Source organism: Rutilus rutilus (assembly GCF_951802725.1).
Source record: "Rutilus rutilus genome assembly, chromosome: 25".
Lineage (NCBI taxonomy): Eukaryota > Metazoa > Chordata > Actinopteri > Cypriniformes > Leuciscidae > Rutilus > Rutilus rutilus.
The window spans coordinates 17,112,478-17,134,251 of NC_140229.1; the positions used below are offsets into that span (position 1 = coordinate 17,112,478).

The 21,774-nt window shown below is 37.8% G+C and overlaps 2 protein-coding genes across 2 annotated transcripts in view; both read left to right on the forward strand.

Moving 5' to 3' along the window:
• LOC311284813 (uncharacterized protein) overlaps positions 1-7,816 on the forward strand; it is a 38,259-nt gene extending 30,443 nt beyond the window's left edge. Inside the window, exons 25-34 of the mRNA XM_084400025.1 lie at positions 73-792; positions 1,685-1,918; positions 2,047-3,699; positions 3,791-3,853; positions 3,961-4,143; positions 4,243-4,449; positions 4,547-5,152; positions 5,239-5,384; positions 5,522-5,696; positions 6,015-7,816. Coding sequence (XP_084256151.1) covers positions 73-792; positions 1,685-1,918; positions 2,047-3,699; positions 3,791-3,853; positions 3,961-4,143; positions 4,243-4,449; positions 4,547-5,152; positions 5,239-5,384; positions 5,522-5,696; positions 6,015-6,295 — 4,268 coding nt within the window. The 3' untranslated portion in view covers positions 6,296-7,816. The remainder of the gene's footprint in view (positions 1-72; positions 793-1,684; positions 1,919-2,046; positions 3,700-3,790; positions 3,854-3,960; positions 4,144-4,242; positions 4,450-4,546; positions 5,153-5,238; positions 5,385-5,521; positions 5,697-6,014) is intronic.
• Positions 7,817-10,230: 2,414 nt separating this feature from the next.
• On the forward strand, positions 10,231-20,802 carry LOC311285250 (protein mono-ADP-ribosyltransferase PARP14-like). The gene is made up of 17 exons (XM_084400824.1): positions 10,231-10,486; positions 10,954-11,072; positions 12,162-12,192; positions 12,477-12,680; positions 13,527-13,760; positions 13,889-16,290; positions 16,529-16,765; positions 16,986-17,195; positions 17,365-17,473; positions 17,808-17,957; positions 18,049-18,111; positions 18,215-18,397; positions 18,493-18,699; positions 18,796-19,401; positions 19,487-19,632; positions 19,764-19,938; positions 20,243-20,802. The coding sequence occupies exons 1-17, from the start codon at positions 10,312-10,314 to the stop codon at positions 20,521-20,523; spliced, it is 5,532 nt and encodes a 1,843-aa protein (XP_084256950.1). The 5' UTR covers positions 10,231-10,311; the 3' UTR covers positions 20,524-20,802.
• Positions 20,803-21,774: the final 972 nt, after the last annotated feature.

The following is a 21,774-nucleotide window of genomic DNA, read 5'->3' on the forward strand; positions in this document are numbered from 1 at the left end:
TACATTTATTTACCTCATTTTAACAATATCGTTACATTTATTCATTGTACCTGCAACTTTTATTCTTTATAGCCATAGAGAGAGTTTTGAAGCAAGAGAATAACATCTGTGGAGTTACAGTCAAGATATATCCCTACTTTAAATCACTGGATACAGTCTTGTATGGTGGCAACAGACCACATTTGAAGCTGCCTGAACCCATTACAGTCAGTGTACATCCTGCCATCAGGGAGTTCCTACTCAAGAAAGGGGAGATTTCCTCTATTAAAGACCAGATGAGCTCACATTTCTGCAAAATGAACATGGACAAACCTGAAGCTTTGCTCAGTCCTGATCCAGCATTACTGAAACAGAAAGGAGTTACCAGAAGACGCATTGATGGCTGGAGTAAGAATGCCTGTGATGCCTTCAAGAAAATAATCTCAAACTACACAACGTCTGAGTGGCCGGTGTCACACCCCTTGTGGTCTAAAGTGGAGAGTGATGTAAAGGAATTGGTGAAAGATAAGGTTTTCACAGATATGGATGGCACTAAAGGTGTCCTGACACTGGCGGGAATGACGCATGAGATAACTGGACTGAAGCCCATCATGGAGAAAATTATAGAGAGAGCAACAAATCAAATAGAGAGAGAGTCAAGTGCTGTGGTCCTGGAGAACCTTCCAGATGAGATTAAACAAGATGTTTTGACTCTTTTGGTGGAGAACATTACAAGTCTTTCTGAAAATGACTTTATCATGGAATTAATACCAGAATTAAGAAAAGCAGTTGTGACCTTTAAAAATCCCAGTGGTAAGTTATCATATAACATATATTTTTTTAAATCATAATGTAAGCATAATTCTCTTAGTCAAACTCTTCTGCACCAAAAGCTTAACCTTGACTAGATAATGCTTAAGCTTTACGTGATGGTCTTTTTGGCCTGGAGGAAATTAGAAAACTGAAGAAAATTGTAGATCTAAAAATTAGATTTTTATAAAATGAACACCTTTGATATTTTGCTGGTATATAATGTTGTATGCTATTATGACTTGACGGGCGTGGGAAGAAGGTTTATTTTGGGGTTGCTGTTTTTTTTTTTTTTTTTTCACAATATTTAAATAAGAAATATTATCGAGTCTATAAACATGCAAAACTCCACGAAGCACAACAAGCGTATCGGTGAGAACAATCGTTTAAACAGCATACACATATTTATTTGACTGCACATCACTTTTTTGACATTATTGATACGGCTTGCAATCGTAATGCAACGGACCGGTATGTGGGACATAAAAATAAAATAAAATGTGCAGTGTTTTAGTTATTTTTAATGTTTCTTGAGTGAGCCATGGTTTAAAATGAAGGCTTTTAAACTTTTTTTGAACCAGAAGTGCCTTGAATATTTTTTCTATAAATACAAGTTTGAAACCCAACCAAAGAGCAGCTTCTGGGTCCTTCCAGCAAGCAGCGCTCCAAGATGTTTTCCTTGATGTGTAAATAACACTTTAAAAAAAAAAAAAAGCCCACTTAAAAAGTGTTTATCACAAATAAATGATCAAATGCTAAAAACAAATAAATGTAAATTAACAAATATTTGCATTGAATTTACAATCCTGTGAAAACGGGGTGCTGCAGCACCTGTACTTCCCGCGCCCCTGATCAAATGCATCCGGCACATTCTGTAAACTATAATTTCTGACAGATGCAGTAAAGTTCCTTGAGGACAGCAGAACGCATAATAAGTTCAAGAAGAATGATCTGAGGGCCTGTGCACTGGAGAGAAGCACATGTGTGCGGGTGGAGAATCTTCCAGCTGAGGCCAACAACAACAAGATGCTGCTGGAGCTGTATTTTGAGAAATGGGGTGGTCCAGTAGAGGAAGTTATCACAATTCCATCAGAACACACAGCCATTATTATCTTTCAGGAGGAAGAAGGTATGAATACATGTGCAGTTGCTGGTAGTCTTTGCTGTTATAATTCTAGAATTGGTTAAATTTTTTTACCTAATTTTAACAATATCGTTACATTTATTCATTGTACCTGCAACTTTCATTCTTTATAGCCATAGAGAGAATTTTGAAGCAAGAGAATAACATCTGTGAAGTTCCAGTCAAGATATATCCCTACTTTAAATCACTGGATACAGTCTTGTATGGTGGCAACAGACCACAATTGAAGCTCCCTGAACCCATTACAGTCAGTGTACATCCAGTCATCAGGAAGTTCCTACTCAAGAAAGGGGAGATTTCCTCTATTAAAGACCAGATGAGCTCACATTTCTGCAAAATGAACATGGACAAACCTGAAGCTTTGCTCAGTCCTGATCCAGTATTACTGAAACAGAAAGGAGTTACCAGAAGACACATTGATGCCTGGAGTAAGAATGCCTGTGATGCCTTCCAGAAAATAATCTCAAACTACACAACATCTGAGTGGCCGGTGTCACACCCCTTGTGGTCTAAAGTGGAGAGTGATGTAAAGGAATTGGTGAAAGATAAGGTTTTCACATATATGGATGCCTCTAAAGGTGTCCTGACACTGGCGGGAATGACCCATGAGATAACTGGACTGAAGCCCATCATGGATAAAATTATAGAGAGAGCAACAAATCAAATAGAGAGAGAGAAGAACAGTGTGACAGACCATATGGAGATGTCTCCTGCCATGTACTCTCTGCTTTTACAAGATGACCTGAAAAGTGCTGTTCCTCCACACCTGCACATTGACTACGACAAAAAAATAAACAGACTAAATTTATCAGGTATTCATTCAGAAATTCTTGTCTTCAAGAATTGGGTCCTTGAGAAGAAAATAAACATGAAACAGAAGCCCTTAAAGATTGACCGTTCAGTCCTGGAGTTCCTGAGATCAGTGAACTGTGATGAAATGTCCACAGATCTCTTTATATCTCATGAAATAACTGCTGTCTATACAATCGAAAATGAAGATGTTGTTGTGATTGGGAGCACAGAAAAAGCACTTGTTGAGGCAGAGAAGAGGGTGAATATGGTTCTTGCATCCAAAGACCTCATTATAGAAGATCAGGGTGTCCTTCAAATGCCAGAGTGGCAGAATCTCAAAAAACAATTGCTAGAAATGTTCAATACTTCCAAAAAGAGATCTGTGTTTATTAATCATTCACAGAGAGGCAAAATAATAGTGACTGGATTCAGAGAACCAGTGATGGAGGTCAGTGAGAACTTGGGACGTTTCATTGTAGAACACACTAGAATTGAAGAAACTGTTCGTGTCAAATCACATGCAGCAGTTGAATTCATAAAAGACAGAACATCACAAGACTGGCAGCGTTTTATGAAGTCTAAGGAGGTGAAAGTAAATTTTGAGTCAAAGAGACCCCGGATCAAACTGTCTGGAGAGCGTATATTTGTCCAGCCAGTTATGACTTTCTTTAAACGGTTGGCAGATTCTCTTTACACAGACACACTCATCATTAAAAAGGCAGGAGCAAAGAAGTACTTCAAGGAACAGGGTAAAATGATGCTCTCAATGCTGTTGAAGGATAAAAGCTTTGTGGTGGTGCTCCAGGAAGATAACATGCTGGAAGAGGATGTTGGCAAAGTCTCCTCTCCTTCTCTTGGGGTGCACACTATGCAGCTGGGTCGAATGACTCTGGAGGTTTCATCCGGAGATATAACTAAAGAAAAAACTGATGCAATTGTCAACTCCTCAAATCAGACATTTTCTCTGAAAGCAGGTTAATCCAACTTCATTTCAGTTTAATTTAGAATTAATTTCACATACAAAGAGAATTACAATGTAACTGCCAATTTCTCTTTGTAATCCAGGAGTATCAAAGGCCATTTTAGACGCCGCTGGATTACAAGTGGAAAATGAATGTTCACAGATTGGTTTGTAATCATTCAAATTTTATCTTTTATCTTTTAGATTTATACACCAACAGTGATCTAATGGACTTTATATACTATTGGTAAACCCTTTTTTTTTTTTTCAATAGTGGGATCATCAAACACGCAGCAAACAGAGATTGTGACCTCAGGCGGGCGCCTGCCATGTGGAAACATCATCCATGTTATTGGTCGCAATAGTCCATCTGACATTAAGGATGTCGTTTTGTCTGTTCTGAAGTTGTGCGAATCACGCCAAATTACTTCAATTGCCTTCCCAGCTCTTGGCACTGGTAAGACTCTTTGTCTGGTCTTATGTTCATACAGTAGTTGCAGTACATTGCTGATTATTTTCGGGGTTTTTTTTGGTAAATGTGTCTGTAACCGTTTAGGTCAGGGAGGTGCAAAACCAGCTGATGTTGCAGATGCAATGGTTGATGCAGTTGTTGATTTTGTGAAGAAAAAGAAACCGGTCCATGTAAAGTTTGTGAAGTTTCTCATATTCCAGACAAACATGTTGGGAGACTTCCACCAAAGCATGGTCAGAAGATCTGGTGAAAAAGTAGAGGAGGATAAAGGTCTGTTTACCAAAATTAAAGGTTAGTAAACAATAAAAAATAATGCCTTTTCTATTAATCTGAAATTGTTTTTAAATAAAAAATTATTGATCGCTATTTTTTTCTATCAAACCTGCAGACTTTTTTGGGGGGGAAAATTCAGAATCTCCCTTAAATGAAGAGTTTTTGATTGTGGGTGAGGAAATTGAGCCAGCTGTGTTCCAGCTGTGTGGAGAGACACCAGAGGACCTGAAGGAAGCCAGAGACATGATCAACAGCATAATAGTACGGGAGCATTTGACCATCCCAATCCGTGATCCAGCCATTGCTCATTTCACAAAGGAGGATGTAGAAATACTGAACGGCATGCAGAGGGAGTTCACAGTCAGTGTCCAACTTGTGAAGAAAGGCCAAGACTCTGTCGTCACATTGGGGGGACTGACAAGAGACGTTCACTGTGCAGAGAGTCGTATTCGGGACATGATCCGCAAGGTGCAAAGGAATGAAAACCGAAGACGTGAGGCATTTATGATCAGCAGTGTAGTCAAGTGGCAATATCAGGAGAATGGACGCAGCATCATAAACTTTGATATGCTGACTAATTATGACCTGGAAAAGGCCTTTCAGAACCAGCAACCTTCAGTGAGAATCAAGATTAATAATGATGATTATGATGCCGATTTAGTTCGCAAAGAAGCCAGAAGAGGGAGAATGAGGATTGAACTGCACAGAGTAGAACTGCAAGGTACAGTTAGATTATTTTCGAATTTGGACAATAATCATAAGGCCATCATGTACACAGATTAGTTATTCATGTTTTTGTTCTTGTAGATGCAGCTCGAAGTTCTTTGCCTTCACACTGGGAGGACATGAAAGGAAATTCGGTTGTTCTTGTAAAACTCACAGCAGGCTCGACTGAATATGACGAAGTGGAGAAAGAGTTCAAAAGAACCGGACTACGTTCTAACATCATTAAAGTAAGACTAGACTAGACTAAGGAGAAGGAGGAATGTATATTTATTAGTTTTGAAAGGTTTTGGTTTTATAATTTATCACTATAGTAATAGTGTAATAATAATGTTTTATTAAGCTGAATGTTTATTCTTGTCTTTAGATTGAAAGAGTTCAGAACAGCACACTTTGGAGAAACTACATGATCAAAAAGGAGGAACTGGAAGACAAAAACATGCATAAAAACAATGAACAGCGTCTCTTCCACGGCACTGGCCCTGATAAGACAGATCAGATCAACCACCACGGCTTCAATCGCAGCTACGCTGGGGCACATGGTATTAGTCTGTTACAAAGTTCAGTTTAGGGAAGCAGAACCGGCAAACATTAAATGTAAACTTTAATACTAAAATAAACATAAATAACAAAATGAAAAGAGTGGCAGTTGGCAAGAATACAGCTCATATAAACAATCAAATAACAACTTAAAATGTCCCAGGCCTGGTCCTCTTTCACCCTTCACTGTCCTCACTCTGCTCCCGTGGCTTTTGGCCCCGGACTGCTCCCGACACTGTTAAATCCGGCATAAACTTTATTTGCACTTGTATCAATTTGTCTATTAAACCAACATTCTATTGCTCTTGTTCTGTTTTTAGGAGCCATGTATGGGAATGGTACATATTTTGCTGTGGACCCGAGTTACTCAGCCCAAGGCTACTCAAATCCTGATGTCAACGGACATAAACGCATGTACCTCGCCAGGGTGCTTGTCGGTGATTTCACTCAGGGAAAACGAGGCCTTCCTGTTCCCCCTCCGAAGAGCTCCAATAGTGCTGATCTTTATAACAGTGTGACTGACAACATAAGAAACCCAACCATGTTTGTGATCTTCAATGATGTACAGGCTTACCCAGAATACCTAATCACCTTCCAGTGATTTGTTGTTTTTGTTGCTATTTTTATTAGGTTGAACTGAGTGGTGTACAACCTGTAAAATATTTACTAGCAGGAATTACAGAAATTATTGCAAAAATCTTTGCTGTGGCAAATGAGAATGAGGGAAAAATAAATAGAGGACAGTAATGTAATCCTTAGATTAGGCTTGGCTTTGTCCGAACCTAAGCACATTCAGATATTTCAGATTTTGGTTTAATCTCGTGGTTCTCTTTCAATCTTCGGGTTAGTCAGCAACATATTTGTTTTTAGCCTGTTAATTTAACATAATAAATAAAAACCAATAAGGAAAATTATTTGTGATGAGCATTTCTGTTTTACAGTGGATGAAAAAGCAGATTGATTCAAATTATATTTTGTAAATGTAACAAAAGTGTATATAAGTCTATAAGAATATAAGTCTAATTTTACAGTACGCCACTGTATACATCTCTGTATAATGTTACAGTTAACTGCTAAAGTCGACTAAAGTCGAAAATCCAGGCATGGGCAGGGGTGGGATGAGCCCCCCCTAAACACCTGTCTTGGCCACTCAGTCACAACAGGCAAAGAAAGCATTAATCTTTTTTTTTTTTTTTTGCTTTGTCAAAGCTGAATGTTGAGAAGTTTAAGGAAATTTGCCGCAGTGGTTGAAAGTCACTAATGAAATGGCCTCGGTGTTGCAGAAAAGCAGAGGCTGTCAGTCACGAGCGATAACAAGCATACATATTTCTATGCAATGCACACATGTGGAAGTATCTATTTTCTGTAGATTCGGAAGCAAGACTTCCGATTCCTTCTGATGTTATTGCCAACTATGTCAATATAATAATTAAATATTAGTGCATTTGGAATGTCTAGGTAGCATATTATAGCATATATATATATACCATTTGTATATTGTTGAATCTGGTTTTATAATTCAATAGTCATTGCAGGCCATTCTTAATGTATTATGCATTCATGCAGTTATTTTCTCAAAGTGTGAAATGAGCCCTGGTATCCACTGCATGTTTCGTTGAATAGCTATGTTTCTTTTAGAAGGGCATTCATTGTTCAGACAAAAGGCAAATCCCCCTGATTGCTGCGTCTACAGCAGAGCAGCTGTGCGCATGCCCGATGGAAATCCTGGTTCAAGGCTGGGTAGAGAATGGGGTTCAGTGCAGAGTTGAGGTATCCCAACCAAAGAACGATAGAGTGAGTCAATTTTTTCGGATGGGTCTCTGCCCACATTCCCATGTATGTGAAGTAGGTAAAATAGGGGAACCAGCAAATGACAAAAGCACCAAGCACTGCTGCTAGGGTCACTGTGGCTTTGTGTTCCCGCACAGTGGCAACAGCATTGGCAGCCTGAGCAAAGGATGGAGTGGTTGCCCGTATACGACGCACCTAAAAGTTAGACATGGAGAGAGAGTGAGACAGGGAACAGAGAAATTGTGTTTTTTTGTTTTGTTTCGCCTTTTCTGGGGGGATGCAATGAGATATTTGGTATAATAGTTATGAGGTGGGTCAATGACAAATAAGTGTCCACAAAAAAAAAAAAAGTGTTGGAATGTGCCATAATGTTTTTTAGGAATGTACTCTTTCTAGCCATATTTGTGTCATATTGTTAAAACATTTAATACCAACAACATGTTAAAACTAGATTAAAAAGTTCGTCGAGACAAACTTTAAGTTGGCTTGAGAAAGTTTGGACCAGAAAGTTTGAAGAAGTTTAAAGTAGTTTGAAGTTTAAATTAGTTTAAAGTTTAAAATAGTTTGAAGTTTAAATAAGTGTGAAGTGTAAAGTAGTTTAAAGTTTGAAGAAGTTTAGTTAAAAAGTTGCTAGGGTGTTTCTAGTGGGTTGCTAAAGTGTCCTGGGTGGTTGCTAGGTGGTTGCTAGGGTATTCTGGGTGGTTGCTAGGCAGTTGCTAAGGTGTTCTTGTTGGTTGCTAGGCGGTTGCTATAGTGTTGCTATGGTATTATGGGTGGTTGCTAAGGTGTTGTTAGGCGGTTGCTAAGGTATTTTGGGTGGTTGCTAGGGTGTTCTGGGTGTTTGCTAGGGTGTTGCTAGGTGGTTGCTATGGTGTTCTGGGTGGTTGCTAGGGTTTTCTGGGTGGTTACTATGGTGTTACTAGGCGGTTGCTAGGGTATTTTGGGTGGTTGCTAGTGCGTTTATAGGGGGTTGCTAGGGTGTTCAGGGCGGTTGCTATGGTGTTACTAGGTGGTTGGTAGTTGTCACAGATGGTTACTATGGAGTTTTTGGAGTTCTTAGCATGATATTGGCATGATTTAGCACTTAACTAATCGATATTAGCATGGAGCTATTTACTGCTAGCATGTGTAGCATGTTGGAAGTGCTGTTTGCTAGCATGAGTCAAAAGAGCCAAACCTCATCTCTATACGATGTTCTGACACAGAGATATAGGCAGGGGCGTAGAATTTAGTAGGGACGCTAGGGACGTGTCCCTACCAATATCCAGTGACACTGATATATCCTTAGCAATAATTTCGATCAAAACTTAAAATATATTTATATTGATGTCCCCGTCCCTACCAATTTCAAAATCAAACCTACGCCACTGGATATAGGTCTTGCAAAACGGTTGCTAGGGTACTCAAGTTTGGTTGCTATGGAGTTGCTTGGGAGCTGGAAGCTTTAAACTTTAGAAGTTTAAAGTGGTTTGAAGTTTAAAGTAGTTTAAAGTAGTTTGAAGTTTATGATAGATAGATCGATAGATAGATAGATAGATAGATAGATAGATAGATAGATAGATAGATAGATAGACAAACAAGTTAGATAGATACACACACACACACACACACACACACACACACACACTCACTCAGACACACACACATGCACACTCAGAGTTTATGAATTTAGAATTTATAAGTGTATAAATTGATGAGTTTATAAGTTTACAAGTTTTTGAGTTTAGAGTTTGTATATTATTGGTCAACATATTTATTCATTTTTTATTTCTGCAGGTTTGGTCCTCCATATAAATTCTCCTCCCCCTTCTCATCGGTCACAATAATTTTAATTTATACTTTACCTTTGCAGTTTATATAAACCACACATCTCACATATTTCAACAGGGTATCTTGCTTTATTATGAATTTTTTTAAATAACCAAACTAATACAAAATAAGAGCAGATCCTTTGAGCGCAGCTGATGACGCTATGAAGTGACGCTCGAGTGATCAAGAATTCCAATGTATAAAAAAGCTTTCATTCGATTCTTCCGTCCTCATTTTCTTTCCTTGCATCCTTCCCTCGCATCCTACAGGGGGTGGAGATGAGACGCGAGGAAAGGAAACGAGGATGCACAAATAAGAATTGAGAAGCACCCAGAGTTATGAGCAAGGATGCACAGGTGTCGGCTATCCTAAGCGGAAGTCTTTCTTGTCGAGAAACCTGACGCACATTACCAATGACGTCACTCAAAGAATGAACTCTAAATATTTATAAACAAAAAATACATATTTTCCCTCTGTCTTGCAGAGAAAAATAAAGATTATATATATATATATATATATATATATATATATATATATATATATATATATATATATATATATATATATATATATATATAATATAAAAAGTTATATATAAGGTAAACGAATATAATCAATTAATTGTTTACCATAGGTTTTTCAAATCCTGCTGCTGTATACAGTGCTCCCAAAGTAACATTTAAGCAGAATATTAATTATAAATGGTAAGATGTTCACTGTCTGTCTAGCGATGTGTTTATGCTGGTTTGTCTTTTAATAATAAAACATTAGTAAAAGTTTGCTGGAACACCAGACAACTCCCAACAGTTAAATGTTAATATAATACGCATACCACTGCGTTTATTAACTGTTCTTGGGTCAAAGTTTATATAAACAATCGCACTAGCGTTCCTGTGTTGTAAACAGCACACTCTCGGTTTCATGACAAACTGACGGAGAAACGAAAGTGAAAATAAGCAGGCGGGCGTGATAAACACTGACACGCAAGTCATTTCCTCGTTGACCAGAACGATCACGATGGACGAATATCCCCTCACTGTCGAGGGAGACTGGGGAACTGAACACGCTAAAAGTGTGAAAAATAAACTTCATATTCACTTTCAGAGTAAGAAGAAATCTCAGGGAGGAGACTGCGTCGTGCAATATAATGGCGAGAGCAACTCTGCTACGATTCTGTTCAAATCATCTGACAGTAAGTGCTAAACACAAAAGCATAACACGTTAAATAACGTTTTGTGTTGTTTAGTAATATAATAAAGCTGTCGAGACATGTAAGGTAATTTCAGGTTCAAAAAGTGCGATTATAAACTTTCTCGAATTAGCCTAGAGGCTAATCTGTGAATCTTTTGATAACTCTTAGCCACCGTTGTCATCCTTTTAAAGAAAAATAAAAAGTTATGAATACTTACAAGGCTAAACCTGACATTTGCATACTTTGCAAGTAATGAATAAGAATAATAGCAAAATACCTGTTGTCACTCATTGCCATGCATTTTAGAACATGTAGCTGCTAGGTTATTTTGGGACCTACTGTAAGAATTGTGAGTTTATAGCCTATCACGTAACGACATAAAACTCTGTGTTGTTGTTTTTTGTGGTATGTTCTTTGTCTTAAAGTGTTGCGATGTTTCTGACTAAGTCTGATTGTTTGTGTTTAAGTCCGAGATGCCGTACTCCTTCAGGAAGAACACTTTATTACTATTGACAGTCAGAAAATCAAGCTGAAAGTGTACAAACCCATCGATGTAGAGGAACAAGCAGACAGCACTGGACAAAAGGTGAGTAGACATATTACAAAATGCAGATTTAAGACCACAATGCTTTTACAATAAAACCCTAGCTAAGTGGCTTAAAAAATCAAATCCTTTGCAGGTCAGACAAAATTAGCAAAATGGTCTATCATAAAATATTAATTCAGATATGGTTGAGAAGTAGATGCATTTTAGAGTTTATATAAATATGGTTGTCATTTCTCTATCTTGTTGAAAAATGCTAGAGTAGAGAGAACAAATAACTTGTTTAGTAGTGTTCGTCATTTACATAATTGTAAACAGTGTTGGGAGTAACGCATTACAAGTAACATGAGTTTCATAATCTCATATCTCTATAAATCTCTATAAACTAAAGATTACTTTTTTACTTGTAAAGTAACGCATTATTTTTAAATTTACAACAAAATATGAGGTACCTTTTAAAATAAATAACGTAAGTTACTTTGATTTCACATTTATTGACTGACAGCTCTCCTGTCCCTATGTTGAGAGAAATCGAAATCGGGAGTGAGGTTCAGGGGCATTGTGTGCGCTGTGAACATAACGGTTATTGTAGTTTTAGACTAAATGTGAGCATGAATTTACTCATCTCACTTGCACAAAAACAGATTCAGTATCCCTCAAAATGAATACAAACTCAGAATATTACACAAACCTGCAATAATTAAATTACACAAATATACTTTGAATTTAAAGTCTTTGCTGCTGACCTTCGATGATCCAATTCAATCATAATAATAAGCAAACATGACTTTAGTTAAACATCACATTTCTTCTCCTGTGTCCTATTCTTCTGCAATCCAGAATGGCAGCACAGCTGAAAGGTTTGTTTGAGCTGCATCCTCTACTGTGCAGTCAAATGTGAATTTTCCTTTCCTTCAGCCTGAGGCTTATTCATTGTTAAAAGGGCATTTACATCTGCAAAAATATACATTTTTGTTGATGTTTATTAAAAACAAACAAGCCCAGCCTAGATGAGAAAACTTACATAAAAAGTAACACTATTAGTTACTTTTCAGGGAGTAATGCAATATTGTTATGCATTACTTTTAAAAGTTACTTTCCCAACACTGATTGTAAATGCTGTGCTTTCAGGTGGACCAGGCATGTGGATATCAGGAACCAAGTGAGTAAATCATCTGGACTTTGGTCTCTGACTGCATACATGCATGTGAACTTTTATTAGTTAGGTTATCATACTGTTATTGCTGATGTACTTTTTAACACATTTGTTTTCAATGTCAAAGATATTTATTACTAAATTATATAAAACATTATTTTGTTAGTTAACAGTAGTTGATACTGTTAACTGACTTAACAAAAAAATCATCCTTGAATGCTTTTAATCATCCTTTTTTACATCCTGCAATAACATTTTATAAATATATTTCACTTTTATTTTGCCTGAAGATCAAAGTGCCCCTCAAACTGATTTGGATGTGAAGAAGCCTCAAGAATCAAGTGCTGTGGTCTTGGAGAACCTTCCAGATGAGATTAAACAAGATGTTTTGACTCTTTTGGTGGAGAACATTACAAGTCTTTCTGAAAATGACTTTACCATGGAATTAATACCAGAATTAAGAAAAGCAGTTGTGACCTTTAAAAATCCCAGTGGTAAGTTATCATATATAACATATACATACTTGTTTATCATAATGTAAGCATATTTCAGTTAGTCAAACTCTTTTGCACCAAAAACTTAATCTTGACTGCTTAAGCTTTACGTGATGGTCTTTTTGGCTTGGAGGAAATAAGAAAACTGAAGAAAATTGTAGATCTAAAAATGAGATTTTTATAAAATTAACACCTTTGATATTTTGCTGGTATATATAGTTGTTATTATGACTTGACAGGGGCGTGGGAAGAAGGTTTATTTTGGGGTTGCTGTGTTTTGTGTTTTTTGGTCACAACATTTAAATAAGAAATATTATCGAGTCTATAAAACATGCAAAACTCCACGAAGCACAACAAGCGTATCCGTGAGAACAATCGTTTAAACGGCATACACACCGGGATATTTGACTGCACATCACTTTTTTGACATTATTGATACTGCTTGCAATCGTAATGCAACGGACCGGTATGTGGGACATAAAAAAAAAAAAAAGTGCAGTGTTTTAGTTATTTTTAACGTTTCTTGAGTGAGCCATGGTTTAAATTAAGGCTTTTTAACTTTTTTGAACCAGAAGTGCCTTGAATCTTTTTTCTATAAATATAAGTTTGAAACCCAACCAAAAAGCAGCTTCTGGGTCCTTCCAGAAAGCAGCGCTCCAAGATGTTTTCCTTGATTTGTAAATAACACTTTTTTTTTTAAAATAAAGTGTTTATCACAAATAAATTATCAAATGCTAAAAATGAATAAATGAACAAATTAGCTAAATTTGCATTGAATTTACCCGTACTTCCCGCGCCCCTGATCAAATGCATCCGGCACATTCTGTAAACTGTAATTTCTGACAGATGCAGGACAGTTCCTTGAGGACAGCAGAACGCATAAAAAGTTCAAGAAGAATGATCTGAGGGCCTGTGCACTGGAGAGAAGCACATGTGTGCGGGTGGAGAATCTTCCAGCTGAGGCCAACAACAACAAGATGCTACTGGAGCTGTATTTTGAGAAATGGGGTGGTCCAGTAGAGGAAGTTATCACAATTCCATCAGAACAAGCAGCCATTATTATCTTTCAGGAGGAAGAAGGTATAAATACATGTGCAATTGCTGGTAGTCTTTGCTGTTACAGTTCTGGATTTGGTTTCATTTATTTACCTCATTTAGACAATATCAGTGCATTTATTCATTGTACCTGCAACTTTCATTCTTTACAGCAAAAGATAGAATTTTGAAGCAAGAGAATAACATCTGTGAAGTTCCAGTCAAGATATATCCCTACTTTAAATCACTGGATACAGTCTTGTATGGTGGCAACAGACCACATTGGAAGCTGCCAGAACCCATTACAGTCAGTGTACATCCTGCCATTAGGGAGTTCCTACTCAAGAAAGGGGAGATTTCCTCTATTAAAGACCAGATGAGCTCACACTTCTGCCAAGTAAACATGGACAAACCTGAAGCTTTGCTCAGTCCTGATCCAGCATTACTGAAACAGAAAGGAGTTATTAAAAGACACATTGATGGCTGGAGTAAGAATGCCTGTGATGCCTTCAAGAAAATAATCTCAAACTACACAACATCTGAGTGGCCGGTGTCACACCCCTTGTGGTCCATAGTGGAGAGTGATGTAAAGAAATTGGTGAAAGATAAGGTTTTCACAGATATGGATGGCACTAAAGGTGTCCTGACACTGGCGGGAATGACCCATGAGGTAAATGGATTGAAGCCCATCATGGAGAAAATTATAGAGAGAGCAACAAATCAAATAGAGAGAGAGAAGAACAGTGTGACAGAGCATATGGAGATTTCTCCTGCCATGTACTCTCTGCTTTTACAAGATGACCTGAAAAGTGCTGTTCCTCTACACCTGCACATTGACTACGACAAAAAAATAAACAGCTTAGTTTTAGCAGGTCTTCATACAGAGATCATCATGTTCAAGAATTGGGTCCTTGAGAAGAAAATAAACATGAAACAGAAGCCCTTAAAGATTGACCATTCAGTCCTGGAGTTCCTGAGATCAGTGAACTGTGATGAAATGTCCACAGATCTCTTTATATCTCATGGAATAACTGCTGTATACACAATCAAAAATGAAGATGTTGTTGTGATTGGGAGCACAGAAAAAGCACTTGTTGAGGCAGAGAAGAGGTTGAATATGGTTCTTACATCCAAAGACCTCATTATAGAAGATCAGGGTGTCCTTCAAATGCCAGAGTGGCAGGATCTCAAAAAACAATTGCAAGAATTGTTCAATACTTCCAAAAAGACATCTGTGATTATAAACTTTTCTAAACAGAGAGACAAAATAATAGTGACTGGATTCAGAGAACCAGTGATGGAGGTCAGTGAGAACTTGGGACGTTTCATTGTAGAACACACTAGAATTGAAGAAACTGTTCGTGTCAAATCACATGCAGCAGTTGAATTCATAAAAGACAGAAAACTACAAGACTGGCTACATTTAATGAAGTCTGAGGAGGTGAAAGTGAATTTTGATTCAAAGAGACCCCGGATCAAACTGTCTGGAGAGCGTATATTTGTCCAGCCAGCTTTGAATTTCTTTAAAAGGTTGGCAGATGCTCTCTACACTGACACACACATCATTAAAAAGGCAGGAGCAAAGAAGTACTTCAAGGAACAGGGTAAAATGATGCTCTCAATACTGTTGAAGGAAAAAAACATTGTGGTGGTGCTCCAGGAAGATAACATGCTGGAAGAGGAGGATGAATTTTCTGTAAGCAGTTTTGAAGATTTTGGCCAGGTCTCTTGTGAAGTTCGAACACCAGGTGGAACAACTGTTACTGTCAGGATGGCAGACATTTGCAAGCTCAGTGTTGATGCTGTGGTCAATGCTGCTAATGAAGATCTGATGCACAGTGGTGGTGTAGCTTTCGCACTTCTACAAGCTGCCGGACCATGTCTACAGCAATACTCTGACCATTACATAAAAATAAATGGGCGTCTGAAGCCTGGAGATGCCATCATCACTGACGCTGGTCGTCTTCCATGTAAATATGTGGTACACGCTGTTGGACCTCGCTTCAGCGATTCAGACCGACGTACAGCAGTGCAACGCCTGAGACGTGCTGTGAGGGAAAGCTTGAACCAGGCGTCGAGCAAAAACTGCTCTTCCATTGCAATTCCAGTTATTAGTTCAGGGATATTTGGTTGTCCTCTTGAACTTTGCACTGAATCAATCACCAAGGAAGTGTGTGAGTACATTGAAGATAATAACCGTAGAGGCTCCAGTAGCACATTAACTGAGATTCACTTGGTTGACAACAATGGTAGCAATGTAAAAGCCATGGCTGAAGCTGTCAGAAAGGAGTTTGCTGCTTATAACCCCAAAATGACTGTCCCTCAGCAAAACAAACCTCATGGGTACAGTAACTATGGACAGGGCAATCCTGAAAGTGGCCACATAAACTATGGCCAAAGAAACCAAGTGTCTGAAGGTCCCAAAGGCCGGGGTAATAAAGACTTTGAAGGAAAAGCGCACTCAGGCTCTGGTGGCAGATCTGATAAATCTGAAAGGTTGAGTGTTCTTACGACCAAAACTACAAAAGAGGAACTAAAAATCAATCTGAGCGCAGGGAACATCCAGGATGCACGTGTAAGTGAATTCTAGATTATTTGTTACTTATAAAACCAGAAAAATAGCTTTTAATAAACAGAGCAATTCCAATTCCAATTCGCACCATCTGTGCTTGGGCCCTGATTAGTCTATTTTGACTGGACGCCAAATATCTAAAAATCATTTTAAAAAATGACCTGAGAAGATATTACACTGCGAACATATTATTTTTTAAGATTCTCCCTCTTCAGAAATGACTTATTAGTTTCTCCTGCAGGCTGATATCATTGTAAACACTATATCGGAGGACTTGGACCTCAGTAAAGGTGCCGTCTCCAGAGCACTCCTTCAGACTGCAGGTCGTCAGCTCCAGTCAGAAATCAACAGAGCTGCTCACTCAGACAATCTGAATTATGGTGAAATGGTCATCACAGATGGTTATAATCTGAATTGTTCCAAAGTCTTCCATGTAGTTTGCCCAGTTTGGAATGGTGGACAAGACTCGGCAGATAGGGTGAGACATAATTTACCTCAAGTTATATTTATTTTTGTTTTTCAGTTAATAATTTTTATGTTGAATTTAAATTAACATTATTTATTAACAGTAATTGCTTGCTGATTGTAAATTGTTAAATGAATAATGCACATGTGCCTCATATGTAGGCTTTATTTATTTACTTCAATTGTACCTTTTTTAAAGATCATAACAGATGTGTTTATTCAAATTTTAAAAGGTACTTGTTCAGATCATTAGAGGTTGCCTGAAAAAAGCAGATTCCTGCAGAATGGCTTCAGTCGTCTTCCCAGCTATTGGCACTGGGAATCTTGGCTTTCCTAAAGATCTGGTGGCCAGAATCATGCTGACAGAATTCCAGGAATTTAACTGTACAAATCTCCGAGAGGTAACTGTGATCGTGCACCCTTCTGACAAAGAGAGCATTCGGGTGAGTGAAGGAAAAATAGATTCAAGGACCATAAAGCACACATTTTTTAAAATCTCAAAGTATATTGTTGTTGTTGTTGTTAAACCACTTTTTTTGTTTACATTTTGATAATCTACCATAGTTGCTCGTGTTAATGTTGTCTTGTATATTTCTGTGCTTTATCTATTAGTGCTTTACCAGCATCTTTAGACAAAGGATCCAAGGTCCCATCACAAAAGCAGCAGATCAACATTTCATGCCTATAATAAATATTTCTGGCAAGTCAGCTCAGACCTCTGGTAACTTTCTTATCTGATATCCATCCCACTTATTTTATGCTGTTATCACTGAATGCAAAGATTTGAAATTAAAAGATTTATTCTGAAACATTATAGCTAATTTATTATTCAACCAAATTATAAAACCAGATGTTGATTAGTGGTCAATAGTAAAAGTTTTAACATACATGACAAACGGTTTTGTTTGTATGATATAAAGTTTATTATAAGAATATTTTCAATTTGTTAGCAAAAGTTAATTAATACATTTATATAGAGCAGTTAAATTGTGTAATCAGGTTAACTTTGAGATTTTTCCATACATCTCTGCGTTGTATTATTTTCTTATAATTAGGGCTTGTTGGCAAAGTCTCCACTCCCTCTCTTGGGGTGCACACTATGCAGCTGGGTCGAGTGACTCTGGAGGTTTCATCTGGAGATATAACTAAAGAAAAAACGGATGCAATTGTCAACTCCTCAAATCAGACATTTTCTCTGAAAGCAGGTTAATCCAACTTCATTTCAGTTTCATTTAGAATTAATTTCACAAACAAAGAGAATTACAATGTAACTGCCAATTTCTCTTTGTAATCCAGGAGTATCAAAGGCCATTTTAGACGCCGCTGGATTACAAGTGGAAAATGAATGTTCACAGATTGGTTTGTAGTCATTCAAATTTGATATTTTATCTTCATACGTCAACAGTGATCTAATGAACTTTAACGAACTTTATATACTATTGGTAAACCCATTTATTTCCAGTGAGATCATCAAACACGCAGCAAACAGAGATTGTGACCTCAGCCGGACTCCTGCCATGTGGAAACATCATCCATATTATTGGTCGCAAAGGTCCATCTGACATTAAGGATGTCGTTTTGTCTGTTCTGAAGTTGTGCGAATCACGCCAAATTACTTCTGTTGCCTTCCCAGCTCTTGGCACTGGTAAGACTCTTTGTCTGGTCTTATGTTTATACAGTAGTTGCAGTACATTGCTGATTATTTTCTTTTTTTTGGTAAATTTGTCTGTAACCCTCTAGGTCAGGGAGGTGCAAAACCAGCTGATGTTGCAGATGCAATGGTTGATGCAGTTGTTGACTTTGTGAAGAAAAAGAAACCGGTCCATGTAAAGTTTGTGAAGTTTCTCATATTCCAAACGAACATGTTGGGAGACTTCCACCAAAGCATGGTCAGAAGATCTGGTGAAAAAGTAGAGGAGGATAAAGGTCTGTTTACCAAAATTAAAGGTCAGTAAACAATAAAAATAATGATTTTTCTATTAATCTGAATTTGTTATTAAATTAAAAATAATTGATCTTTATTTATTTCTATCAAACCTGCAGACTTTTTTTGGGGGGGAAATTCAGAATCTCCCACAAATGAAGAGTTTGTGATGGTGGGTGAGGAAATTGAGCCAGCTGTGTTCCAGCTGTGTGGAGAGACACCAGAGGACCTGAAGGAAGCCAAGGACATGATCAACAGCTTGATAGTACGGGAGCATTTGACCGCCCCAATCCGTGATCCAGCCATTGCTCATTTCACAAAGGAGGATGTAGAAATACTGAACGGCATGCAGAGGGAGTTCACAGTCAGTGTCCAACTTGAGAAGAAAGGCCAAGACTCTGTCGTCACATTGGAGGGACTGACAAGAGACGTTCACTGTGCAGAGAGTCGTATTCGGGACATGATCCGCAAGGTGGAAAGGAATGAAAACCGAAGACGTGAGGCATTTATGATCAGCAGTGTAGTCAAGTGGCAATATCAGGAGAATGGACGCAGCATCATAAACTTTGATATGCTGACTAATTATGACCTGGAAAAGGCCTTTCAGAACCAGCAACCTTCAGTGAGAATCAAGATTAATAATGATGAATATGATGCCGATTTAGTTCGCAAAGAAGCCAGAAGAGGGAGAATGAGGATTGAACTAAATAGAGTAGATCTGCAAGGTGTGAATATTTTATCATTTAGACAATGATCATAAGGCCATCATGTACACAGATTAGTTATTCATGTTTTTGTTCTTGTCTATAGATGCAGCTCGAAGTTCTTTGCCTTCACACTGGGAGGACATGAAAGGAAATTCGGTTGTTCTTGTAAAACTCACAGCAGGCTCGACTGAATATGACGAAGTGGAGAAAGAGTTCACAAGAACCGGACTAACTTCTAACATCATTAAAGTAAGACTAGACTAGACTAAGGAGAAGGAGGAATGTGTATTTATTAGTTTTGAAAGATTTTGGTTTTATAATTTAGCACTATGGTATAATAGTAATGTTTTATTAAGCTGAATGTTTATTCTTGTCTTCAGATTGAAAGAGTTCAGAACAGCACACTTTGGAGAAACTACATGATCAAAAAGGAGGAACTGGAAGACAAAAACATGCATAAAAACAATGAACAGCGTCTCTTCCACGGCACTGGCCCTGATAAGACAGATCAGATCAACCACCACGGCTTCAATCGCAGCTACGCTGGGGCACATGGTATTAGTCTGTTACAAAGTTCAGTTTAGGGAAGCAGAACCAGCAAACATTAAACGTAAACTTTAATACTAAAATAAATAACAAAATGAAAAGAGTAGTAGTTTGCAAGAATACAGCTCATATAAACAATCAAATAACAATTTAAAATGTCCCACGCCTTTCACCCTTCACTGTCCTCACTCTGCTCCCGTGGCTTTTGACCCTGCCCTGCTCACCACAATGTTAAATTCAGCATAAACTTTATTTGCACTTGTATCAATTTGTCTTTTAATCCAACATTCTATTGCTCTTGTTCTGTTTTTAGGAGCCATGTATGGGAATGGTACATATTTTGCTGTGGACCCGAGTTACTCAGCTCAAGGCTATTCTAAACCTGATGTCAAAGGACATAAACGGATGTACCTCGCCAGGGTGCTTGTCGGTGATTTCACTCAAGGAAAGCAAGGCCTTCCTGTTCCCCCTGCGAAGAGCTCCAATAGTGCTGATCTTTATAACAGTGTGACTGACAGCATGAACAACCCAACCATGTTTGTGATCTTCAATGATGTACAGGCTTACCCAGAATACCTAATCACCTTCCAGTAGTAATTTGTTGTTGTTGCTATTTTTATTAGGTTGAACTGCTATAGCGTGTAACATATTAACTAGCAGGAATTACATAAATGATTGCAATAATCTTTACTGTGGCAAATGAGAATGAGGGAAAAATGAGTGGACAGTAATGTTATCCCTAGAAAGGCTTTGTCCAAACCTTTGATTTTGGTTTAATCTCATGGTTCTCTTTTAATCTTCGGGTTAATCCGCAACAGATTTGTTTTTTTCCTGCTAATTTAACATATGATAAATAAAAACCAAAAAGGAAAATGGTTTGTGCTGAGCATTTCTGTTTTACAGTGGATGAAAGACATTGATTTCAAATTATATTATGTAAATGTAACAAAAGTTTTGACTGAAATACCATTAGCAAATAAAACATTATTTGAAACATTTCAAATAAGTCTCATTTTACAGTATGTCACTGTATACATCTCTGTATAATGTTACAGTTAACTGCTAAAGTCGACTCACCCGGGGCCGGATCTAGGCATGGGCAGGGGTGGGATGAGCCCCCCCTAAACACCTGTCTTGTCCACTCAGTCACAACTTAGGCAAAGAAAGCATACTTTTTTCTCTTTTTTTTGCATTGTCAAAAGCAAAAGCTGTGTGTTGAGAAGTTTAAGGAATTTTGCCGCAGTGGTTGAAAGTCACTAATGAAATGGCCTCGGTGTTGCAGAAAAGCAGAGGCTGTCAGTCACGAGCGATAACAAGCATACATATTTCCATGCAATGCACACATTTTATCCATGTGGAAGTATCTATTTTCTGTAGATGTGCAAGACCTCCGATTCCTTCTGATGTTATTGCCAACTATGTCAATATAATAATTAAATATTAGTGCATTTGGAATGTCTAGGTAGCATTTGTATATTGTTGAATCTGGTTTTATAATGGTCATTGCAGGCCATTCTTATCTTCATTTTGGGATTCTAGCATACTTAATGTATTATGCATTCATGTAGTTATTTTCTCAAAGTGTGAAATGAAATGAGCCCTGGTATTGTAACGGTCACTTGTGCCTTGTGCTTTTATGTTAATCTGAGGTAAAATGAGAACTGCGCATGTGCGTAGAGTGTCAGTAATAGATTTGACAGGTGAGGAGAAGAGATAACCGCTCCACCGACCTTTGTACTATTTCTTTTATTTCCTTTTATTTTTGTGACCAGAGTTGGATGTTTGTTTGTATACTTTTTCTCACTCGATCCCCATGTATGCGGACGAGTGTGACGTTTGAGTAAT

What these genes read in the sequence shown, in the direction of transcription:
- LOC311285250 (XM_084400824.1), top strand. Translation starts at nt 10,312, where the DNA reads ATGGACGAATATCCCCTCACTGTCGAGGGAGACTGGGGAACTGAACAC. An exon ending in CTTCCCAGCTCTTGGCACTG is followed by an intron (nt 18,398 to 18,492) that starts GTAAGACTCTTT and finishes GTAACCCTCTAG; the next exon opens with GTCAGGGAGGTGCAAAACCA. An exon ending in TCTGTTTACCAAAATTAAAG is followed by an intron (nt 18,700 to 18,795) that starts GTCAGTAAACAA and finishes TCAAACCTGCAG; the next exon opens with ACTTTTTTTGGGGGGGAAAT.